The sequence below is a fragment of the Dromaius novaehollandiae genome, chromosome 5, assembly GCF_036370855.1.
Source record: "Dromaius novaehollandiae isolate bDroNov1 chromosome 5, bDroNov1.hap1, whole genome shotgun sequence".
NCBI lineage: Eukaryota > Metazoa > Chordata > Aves > Casuariiformes > Dromaiidae > Dromaius > Dromaius novaehollandiae.
This window is the reverse complement of record NC_088102.1, coordinates 3,425,530-3,436,623: the sequence shown is the minus strand read 5'-3', so window position 1 is coordinate 3,436,623 and position 11,094 is coordinate 3,425,530. Positions and strand designations below refer to the sequence as shown.

The 11,094-nt window shown below is 47.6% G+C and overlaps 1 protein-coding gene across 1 annotated transcript; it reads right to left on the bottom strand.

Annotated features, from left to right (window-relative positions):
* Window positions 1-499: 499 nt before the first annotated feature.
* LRR1 (leucine rich repeat protein 1) lies at window positions 500-9,409 on the bottom strand. Its single transcript, XM_064511799.1, has 4 exons — window positions 8,983-9,409; window positions 8,809-8,907; window positions 4,336-5,063; window positions 500-1,510 (listed from the first exon to the last, which is right to left on the bottom strand). Exons 1-4 carry the CDS (start codon window positions 9,160-9,162, stop codon window positions 1,258-1,260), a joined length of 1,260 nt encoding a protein of 419 aa, XP_064367869.1. The 5' UTR covers window positions 9,163-9,409; the 3' UTR covers window positions 500-1,257.
* Window positions 9,410-11,094: the final 1,685 nt, after the last annotated feature.

Here is an 11,094-nt window from a genome sequence, read left to right as displayed (position 1 = left end):
GTAGATGTTAATATAGTCTTTCTGCCGTGCATTTAGCAGCCTGCTGCCTGCTTTCAGATTGCTCCTCACCCTGTACGTTGCATTTAGGTGCAAACTGAAACCCCATCTGGACCACATCTGCACTCAGTAGCTACAGATGTCTTGTTTTCCCATTGAAACTACAGATAATTGCGACAGTGGTGTATGTTTCTAGGACCTGAAGAGATGCAAGATGTGTAACTCATTCCTGCGCAGTCAATGTTGCTTCAGAAACCAGTATTATATGCTTTCTCCAAGTCATCACATGTTCCAGCGCATGGGACACCTAAAGATTTCTGTTGTACAGTGGTTGTTCCATGCTGTTTCTATACTTCAGCCATTGACCAGCTGACAAGACCGGCAAACAAGGGTGTAGAAATGCTAAGTATTTCAGTATCTTCACCAGGACAGAGGCCTGGAGCTAACTCCTAGAATACACTGAAGAAAACATCCATTAGAGAAAACACAGTTCACATGTGCATAGAAGGGTTTCAGAATTTAATAAGCTGACGCAGTGAACAATTCAAGAATCTTTAAAATGCGAGTTCAGAAACAAAGTTTAGACCACATGTTTAGAAAAGACATTTCTCATATAACAAAGAGATACAAAACAAGAACAATGCTGGTCCCTGCTTGAAGGGAGAATGTTATATGCAGAACTCAAAGAGTACCTGGAATAACATGATCAGTTTTGAACTGCTGACACCGTAACTTCTTCTCATAGCAGCCTGCCAAGCTGCTCTAGGGTAAATAATTTGGGAAGATTCCAGTCCAGTGATAAAGTCAGCGTAGTCCTCTTCTGCAGGCAGAGTTCATAGCCTCAAGTGAACAGTAAGCAAGGAGGTACGATATATACTAGGAAGCAGAAATTCACCCACCTTCCTTCGGGGAAGGAGAAACCACTTACTCCATAAACCGAAGCAAACTGTCATGATCCTTTGGACAAAGTCACAGTTATAGGAAAAAGAAAGCAAAATACATTCTAAGGAAGATTCATCCAAGCTAAGAACCACTTTTCATTCCAACCAAAGAGAGATTCTAGCAGTAGAGAAACAGTCAGACCACCACATCAGGCTCACAACGCTTCCCCACTGTAAGACTGACATTTGCTATCGGTGGCAAACGCTCTGTGATAGCTCTCTGGTTCACAACAGCACGTGCACGTAACAAAACAAAATAATTTCAGACTCCTCCACCAGTGGACAGAACTTCCAGCAGAGCTTTGGCACTCACCAGTGGTCACCCGTTACTTTGCAGGTACCTGTCTAGGAACTGGGAATAGCAGTCTAGAGAACAGAAGTAGCAGATGATGGGCGCTTCGGTGCCTCCCATGTTATCCACGAGGACCACGGTGTGAGCGACGTGATGGAGGTTCATGGTCATGGTGATCTGAATGAAGCTGCTTAGACAGGCACTTCCACACTGGCATGTTTTAGCCACTTGCAGATCTTCACAAAGGTGAGAAGGAAGGAGATGGCAACCATAAGGGATTCTGTTGAACAAGAGAAGTAAGTGTGATTCCACTACGAAATTAACCGATGCCACTCAAACACAGTGACATGCCATATGCACCAGCCAGGAAAAAAAAAAAAAGCCGTTTCAAGATCATATAAAAAGGCAAATCTGAAATTTTGGCACTAGCAATACCAGACTAGAAATTAAAATGCCATTTTCCAAGATGGCCACAAAAACCGCACAACCATGTTACTGACCACTAAGTACCAAGAATCTGACCTCCAGAGGACATTGTAACAAGAACCAGGGAGTTCATGCAAATTATAACAGCTTAACAGAGGGGCAGAGAATTAGAGATGGACAGAGAATTAAAAAGAGGACTAAGACAATGAGACAACTGTGGTACACATTTGCTCTGTCCTCACATTAGCCAAGAAGGTCATCATATTTCACCCTGGCCTGCTGAGGTCCCCGCAATCTACTCCACACTCTCTAAAATGAGAAAGTGGTAGTATCATAAACACACTGTATCCAGAAAGGGAACTGGCGATAACGTGAGCCTCTCTACAGTACTATTACACCGCAGACAATAAATTAAGGTTCTTTGTTGACATATCTACCTTCTCCTCCTTCATGCCAGTAATGACATTCAAAGACAAGAATGAAGAAACTGCTTCTTTTAAATTCACAGATGAATGGCATCGTGTTTAGGGTATAAAATAAAGATTTCCCTGAGGTATTCTGTACACTTAACTTTCTTTTAAAATATGGATACCACCAGTGCACAACCGTCACTCAAGACTCACCAAATAGGTCTAACGCTGATTCACATCCAGGCTATACCTACATATTCCTCATTCTTTCTACACACCATCAGTCACATAGCTAGGACGCCTGTGGATTTCTTTTTCCCCCCACTTCAGTCCCAGGACATCCTTTTTTCTGGTCACGACAAGAATAATCACAGCTCTTGCACTTGCCCAGAACACCACCGTGAAGATTGTTTTCCAAACATTTGCTTTTATTGTGTCATCCCGCCTTCTGTTTTCGTCCTTTCCCAAGGCTTTTATAGCCTATCGTCACTCCTATTTCTTATTGTTTGTCAATTCACACATCCAGTGAACATCAGACAAGCAGCTTCTGTTGCCCATTTCTTAGATTTTTTTTTTAAAGGTAATCAATCACTTATGCTTAGTGAGTCCCTTGCATCTGAGAAGCTCCTGGAATGAATGCACACAAGTGCCCTCCTTACCCTCTTAAATGCTCCTGTGCTGTGACATCTTTGGAAACCTGAGCAACAGCGAGGCTGCTGGAGTGCCAGCGCTCCTCTGACCAGCACCGTTTCCTTAAAATCACAGGCCAGTGGCCAAGGGGACCGTTTCCCTTGTCTTACAGAGACTCTTGGAGCAGAGAGCCTTCTTCATTCTGCATGGTGTTGGCTTTTCACAACACTTGCTGTACTGGGGGCAGGCGTTAGGTCAATGACTAGGTGTCCTCAGGTCCTCTGGTAATGGAACCGAGCACCAAAGTCTGATCAGTGCAGGGGCATCATGTTCTCTAGAAAAATACACATGCTAATCATATTTGTATCAAAAACACTGCAACTCATATCAAGGACTGGAAAGGAGGCATGAGAATTTGGACCATCACTCTGCATTAAACTCAGCTAGGTCAGAAGTGGAGGAGGTGAGAACCAGCTAGCTCAGCTCATCTCCAGCGTGGGCCCCGTGTGCCCGTGCACCCCTTTAACGCAGACTTCAAGCAATTAACCCCGGCTCCTGGGGCTCTCCCAGCCCTAAGGCAGGAATGGGCAAAGAACGTAGATGATGAGAACATCCAGTCTGTCTCTCACCCCCTTTCTGTATCCGTGACTCTCTTCCATCTTTTCGCTCCCTTTTCACCCAGGGAAATGGGGTGGGAGTAGCGCCAGATGGTACTAGAAAATCACAGGCAGTGGCATTTAGACAGAGCTAAGCAAGCGATGCGGGGGCAGGGGAGGGGAGAAAAACCGATAATAAACAGCAGCCTGGCAAGGATGTAGCTTATCTGGTGAAGCCAGAGATGTTAATAATTTTAAAACTACCTCAGAGTTGGGCTTTTCTGCATAAGGCAGAATACTGTAATCTCAACACAGAAGGAAACTAACAGTTTAAGAAAACCTGAAGTAGGGAGAAACCTGCAGTAAGCAATGCCAACTGCAGCACGATGTTCCCCCTTTGAGAAGCCCCTCGTGGTATCTTTCTAACACTGTGCAGCTTGTGTAAGGTCCCAGTAAAAGCAGGGGCAGACTGGCCAGTGTCTGTAACTAGAAGCTGTCCTGTGGAAGGTAACCTTTATTTTCACATGTGAAAGGTCAGCTACAGGCTAACAGATTTTTCATGCAGTCCAGTGTGCTTTAACGTGAACACAAGACGAAGGGCAACCACGACTCTCCAGGCTAAAGCCCAATACAGGTTATGATCTGTATCACAAAATCCACTGTAATCTAAGCACCTACATATAAAATTCTGGAAGTGGTTCAGGGTCACAGAATTGTGTTCTCTTTTCCCATGGTTGGGCAAAAATGTTGTCGCGGTGCTCCCCATTTTGTGAATTATAATATATATAAAAAATATATATATAATATATAAATCAATAGCTTTCACTAAACGCTCCCAAAGTCACCAAGTTACTATGAGAATCTGCTTTGTCTTGTATAATAAAGCGAGGAATTTACAAGTGGAATTCCACCAACTTTAACTTCACGGTTTATAACATGTGAAGAACAATTGCCATAAACAGGAAAAAACAAAGCAGGGAAGTTTAGACTTGACAAGTTCGAAATGGAGCAAGTGACATATGTACCAATCATGCTACTCTTACCTGTAATTTACAGTTGCCCTTGCAGCACATTCTAACAAAGTCAATGGTATTTTCAGTTGTATGCTGGGAACAAGCGGATTAGATGGTTCAAAAGGATTTCCAAAGAGATCCAAGTTCTCAAGAGAGAGTTTCCTAAAATCACTGGGCAAAAAAGGAAGTTTGTTTCGAGCGGCTGACAGGAAGCGCAGATGACCTAACTGGCCCATCTTGAAGGGCAACCTAATCAACTCGTTGTCATCGAGCTTTAAATTAACAAGTTCTCGCAGTTGGCAAAACTGAATTGGAAGTGCTTTGATTTTGTTTTGGCTGAGGTCCAAGAACTGAAGGGACTTCTGAAGGGTGGAGTTGCACAGGGCAACACTGAATGACTCCAGGTGATTGTTGTGCAAATTAAGCTCCTGAAGACAGATCAGGTCACCGATAGTAGCTGGCAGTTGCTTAATATGATTATGACTTAGGTCTAGTTTTCTGAGTTTCTTTAAGCAAAGCACACGCGTGTCAATTCGAGCGAGTTTGCAATATGAGGCTTGGAGGTGTTCTAGGGAGTAAGGAAAGCTTTTGGTGAGAGGATAGTCCCTTCTTGATGTTATGATCATCTTCGTTTTAGGTTTTTCAACTTCTGAGGTCTTCGCTGGTACCAGAGCTGAGAGGGGGAGCGCTCCGATGTCAGTACCTTGGTGAGCCAGTCTCACAGCTGAAAGGAAATTCTTTAAATTGCTGGCATTTGCCTACAAAAAATCCCACAAATACAGAATTAGAGGTTCATTAGATCTATAGTAACACTTTCTGGACTATTTTGTACACATATGTATCATGAAATACTGAGAAGGGCAATGAAATGAGAAATATAATTCAGGCTTACTTGGCTGGCATGCTGTTTACAGTATTAAGAACAAAGGGTATGCAATTTGAATGAGAAGCTATGAACTCTCTGAATAACCTAGATCAAATGAACTGTGCCGCACTACTGAGAAAAGGAACAAAGCGCAGAGTTTACAGCTGAAAATAAAGTACAGAAAAAAGTCTGATGCACTGCAATCTTCCCAAACTGCAACATGATAAAGTGACAGTCTACAGAAACACACACAGAGAAGGCAGGGATCTCAAGTCTGAGGCAATCACTTCTGAAAGCTGCTAGGAAGGAAAAGCATGGAATTTGAAGTTGAATTCATATGTAAAATAAGTGGAAAGCTCCAAGGCAGGTTAAGTAAGTGCTTCCCGTCACATGGGGCACTGCCTGGTTGTGCTGGCACCAAAGAAGAGGGTAATTATTTTCAGTCGTTCTGCAAACAAGTGACCAGCTTTGCTTTAGGCAGGACACAGTATAATGGCAGTAAGGACACAGAGTCACATTAATGGAAGAGCACATGACTTCTATTTTAAATAAAGATCAAGCAAAGCTGTGTTACATTTGTTGTACTGATAGAATTAAGTTTATGAATAGCAGGGTGACCAAATACTTATCTTCTAAATTTCCCAGCAAGTATCTACTTCAACTGGCAGCTGACAGATACGAAGTTATAAGAAAATTTCGAAATAGAAAGCAGCATGTATCCATACAACTAGAATTTATCCCTCAGTGCAAAAAAGAACACACACTCTTGGAGTTCTGGCACAGTGCTGAGAGTCAAGAGGTTTTCACTCTATTTCCAGTGGTGAACAGGCTTGCCCAAGCCTGGTGACACCCATTTCTGCACCTAAAAGACAACCCTTCTCCTAACAGTATTTGTCTATACCAAATTCCACAGGATGTAAAACTAGCTCACACAATATACTGGAAGTGCCTAGCACAATATACAATGATCTTGGAGATTTCTAGATGCCAACGCAATATAAATAAAGACAACGAAGGTCAAACATATTTGACTGCATGGCTAACCTAATGACTGGCCTTCTTAGTCATCCCATGCGCATCTGTCCTCTTAACTCCTGATGTGATATCTTCCAGAGATACTGAAATTGCACCTTCTCCTTATCGATGTTCATTATGTCAGCCAAACTACACTGAAACATTTAGCTATGGGACTCCTCCCGACTACAGGCAGATTCAGCACATTTCCAAGGGCAAAAGCAGCTAAATAAATTTGAAAGTAAGGGGCAAAAGTCACTCAGATCTGTAAAGACCAAGCAGAATGGATAACGAGAGTCTAGAACTGAAGTTACAGGCACTATTTCTTTGTTCTCAGAGCACGAGACACAACAGAAACCTGCTTTTAGAGACAAAAGCTCTAGAACGTTAAGATAAGTTTACACTATTTCTGTGTCTTTAAGATAGGACTACTTTGTGTTCTGGAACCTTAAGACACATTTTCTCTGAAATACCTATGTAAAGGAAATATATCTGTAAACCCATAAGAATATGTCGAGAAAATACTAAGACGCACCTATGAAAAAGCCAAAGGGTTAGTTGGAAGTGCTCAGGAAGGAATTTTCTGCCACAAGTCTGGCGTCTCAACAACAAAAAAGATGTTGCGAAACTAAGTTAATATGCGTTGATGCTTTACAAGTCTCATTTCAGAGCTAAATGAAAGATGACAGGCCAACCGGAGATGCCATGGACTTAACAGGCCTTGCACGCCACACAGCAGGCACAGGCCTGCTAAAGGGGAAAACCACAGTGACTATTCTTTTTGCTCCAGGGTTAAATGTTTTTGAGCAACATTTCTTCACCTAATTTCTGATGTGGCCAAATGCAGCAAATCACACTACTTGCTAGAGTACTAAGACTGGGGTTTTGCGTGGTAGCTGCACACAACCAGTGTAGTGATATCTGGGAATCTCTTTTCTACAAAGCTTTTGTCCATCTTTGAGATTTTAGATGCTTTTCTGTAATGAAATTATGAGACTAGCAGAAATGATATATAAAAATTACCAATCATCTTAAACTCTCCAAAACTGGAAACACAATTTAAGAGGAATACATAGTATCATTGGCTTTTTAAGAATTCAGTAATTTGTTTATGGAGCTTGACAGTAGGAGGGTGAGCCTTTATGTTAAAAATGGGAAATGAGAATACGGCTTCCTTGGAACAACTCTAAACAGCTTTATAAAAGGTCAAAATTCGAACTCCTGTTTCATTAGAGTCTACTGAAAATAGTGCTAGTATGCCCTTTACAACAGTTCGCTCAGAGACCAACTTTTTGACTCCCTCCTCTTCAGCAGAAATGCTCAGAGGAAAGAACCTAAACCAAGAACGTATTCTGGATCTAACACACCACCTGTGATTTTTTTCTGCAAGACACAGAGCACATTTGCTTCTGCCAAGACAAAGTTAATTAAACTGAATTCAGAAACAAACTGTTTTTGTTTTATATTTAATCCTATAATGTGAACCGCTCATTTCATCAATTTTAGGCCACTTTCCACCACAGCCTTCCTTCTTGTGCAGACAAGATTTTTCCAGATCATTACACCATGCCAGGTTCTGCCAAATCTCAGACTACCACATTATATCCAGACACTGCTCTTATTACCAATAAAAGAAGCATTTTCCCTTGTTTTGTCAGGTCATGTTTTTCTTTTCAGGAGGTCACAGGCCTGAGTACTGATTCATTTACCTTGTTTCTCGAGCAGATGTTGTAGCCTGCCCTGAGCTCTCTCCCACTGTGGCAAGGCTGCCAGCAGTGCCTGTTGCAACTGCAGTTGAGACATACCTTTCGCGTCTCCCCTCAGAGAGGCTCTTTGAGAAAACACTCTGCCTTTGAAAGAATAAGCTTACGCATTCAAGATTACAGCTGCTCCGCATGACGTCACTGAAATTGTTACAAAACATCCCTCAGACCAAAGCATCACAGTCACAACAGAGAGCCAGAATGAGTTCCTGAACAAAAAATTAGTGTCATTTACACAGCCTAACTCTAAACTTTCAGAAAAGTTGCCGTTATAACAGGGCTGCAAAGGATTATTGGAACGGGCACAGAAAAAGTTAACAACATAAAAAATGAACACTAACGTGTGGCCTTTTTGGTGAGTTTAGAATAAAGCATCATTATGCATTGACAACTTTCAAGTATTTCCCATCTACTGCAGACGAACACACTGGTGAGCCCTACTGCTGGCGAAGCACTAGAACAAGACGGCGATGGCACGGCTGATCCGTACCAAGCGTCTCCAGCTCTGGAGCCCACAGCGGGTACGCTGCCGGTCCGGTAACGCTAACAGGAGAACAGCTTCACAAAAACTGCTCTGTAGGACTCACAGCTAAAGAAATGGAGTATCAGATAGATTTTTAAAAAGTTTTTTTCTTCAAATAGGAAAGGCAGAAGAACGTGGAAGAAGTGAAAACCACAGCAGGCCCCAGCAAGGCAGCTGGGCTCAGCTTTCCTCGTACAAAGCGTGAGCTTTTCTCACCCCCCTCCCTCTCCTCAGCCTAACGGGGCAGGCGAGGCCGAGCTCCTCTCCCCCCCCTAGAGCGGGGGCAGCTCCCGGGAGGCCGCCGAGCACCGGCCCCGCGGGGGGAGGCCGGGACGCACCTTGCTGAGACAGACGTCCACGGGGGGCTCCCGGAGGCGCACGGTGGCCTTGCCCTCCTCCACGAACCGCGTGAAGAACCGCTCGATGTTCTCCTGCACCTGCGCGACATGGCGGGCGGTGAGGACCGCGGCGGGACGCCGACCCGCCCCCCCCCACGGTTCCCCCTCCCGGACCTTGTACCGCGCGCCGGCCCGGTCCCGCGCCGTGCACACCATGAGGTAAACGCCGCCGCCCCGCGCCCGGCCGGGCTGGCGGCCCAGCGAGAGCAGCGCCCGCGTGCCGCGGCCACGGCCGCGCAGCCCGCAGCCGGGCAGCAGCCGGCTCACCACCTCCACCTCGCACTGCAGCCGCATCGCCCGCCGCCCCCCACGGCCCGCGCGGGGGCGGCGCCGCCGCCGCTGCTCGGGGGCCTCCGGCGCCCGCCGCGCGCAGCCGCCCGCCGCGATGCCGGAGCGCGGCGCCCAGCCACCGCCGGTCGGGAGGCCCCCGGGGCGCCGCGCCTGCCCCGCGGAAGCGCTGCCCGGGGCGGGGGGCGGCAGGGAGGGAGGGCGGCTGCGCCGGCAGGACGCGGGCAGCCCGCGGCGGCGGGGCCTCGGCGCGGGGCGGCGGCCCCTGGCTGGGGCGGTGGCGCCCCCTGGAGGTGGCGGGCGGCGCGGCTGGGCGGGACAGGGCGGGGCGGGTGTGGGGGACACGGGGGGCTGGGGGGGACGGGTGTGAGGGGACATGGGGGATCTGGGGAGGACGGGTGTGAGGGAACATGGGGGATCTGGGGGAGATGGGTGTGAGGGACATGGGGGAGCTGGGGGTGACGCACGTGAGGGACATGGCAGCTGGGGGATGGGTGTGAGGGGACATGGAGCTGGGGGATGAGGGGTGTGAGTGGACATGGGGGAGCTGGAGGAGACGGGTGTGAGGGACACGGGGAGCTAGGGGGGACACAGGGGGCTGGGGGGGACATGGGGGAGGTGGGAGGACACGGGGACCTGGGGGAGATGGGTGTGAGGGAGATGGAGGAGCTGGGGGTGATGGGTGTGAGAGGACATGGGGAGCTAAGGGAGATGGGTGTGAAGGACATGGGGAGCTGAGGGAGACGGGTGAGGGGACATGGGGGATCTGGGGATGAGGGGTGTGAGGGGACACGGGGAGCTGGGGGTGATGGCTGTGAGGGACGCGGGATCTCGGGGTGATGGGTATGAGGGACATGGGAGCTGGGAGTGTTGGGTGTGAGGGACATGGAGGAGCTGGAGGAAACGGGTGTGAGGGGACACGGAGGAGCTGGGGGAGCTGGGTGTGAGGGACATAGGGGAGCTGGGGGTGACGAGTGTGAGGGGACACGGGGAGCTCGGGGTGATGGGTGTGAGGGACATGGAGGAGCTGGAGGAAACGGGTGTGAGGGGACACGGAGGAGCTGGGGGAGCTGGGTGTGAGGGATACAGGGGAGCTGGCGGTGACGGGTGTGAGGGGAGGGGGGCAGTTTGGGGGGCGGCAGGTACAGTTGGCTGCGGGGCACTCGGGGGGTGGTATATCCTGCCTGTATAAAACACCTGTGGCAGGCGTAGTGTGAAGAAGACTGTGTGGGGTGCGAGTGCTACCGTGCAGGTAGCTACATGGCGCACAGTGTGACCATGCACCAGGGCAAATGGCACCGTACCATAGCTCCAGCACCAGGCTCCTGTGGTGGGCATGAAGAGCTGCCGAATTCAGCTTCGGGCCCTCACACCCCACAGGAGTCGAGTATTTATCTGGAGAAGACGAGAGCACATAGACAACCCAGGCAGTGCTAGACCTGGGGGACCACCATCTACCAGAGCTGGTCAGGTACACATGCATCATTCAGGTGTCAGTTGTTACGACAGGCGAATCTTCTGGACAGTTTGTACAGCTGTGGTATATAACAGGAATACAGAAGCTTATAAGAAATCCTTCAGCGTATTCATTTACAAGGGTCTCCAGGATAGTGTCCAAAACAGTGATAGAAAAAATGAGTGTCAGTGACAGCATCAGGGGATGAGAGACGATTCTTCCCTTGGGCCTCATCCCCAGTGTGGTGGGACTGGACCAGCTGAAGGATGGGTTGTTGCTAGAAGAGCCTCAGATAACCCTAGTAGGAAAGACAACCGTGGGAGTTCAGAAACAAAACTTGGGAAAAAGCTCTGTTTGTTGTGACGTGCAGTTGCCATTTATTTAACTTAGATGTCAATGTCACGCTTTATCCTCCACCTACACTGGTAACTCCCTCAGGCTGTGAAAAACACGTTCTGTTTTTTTTCCTCATGTCACTGCAA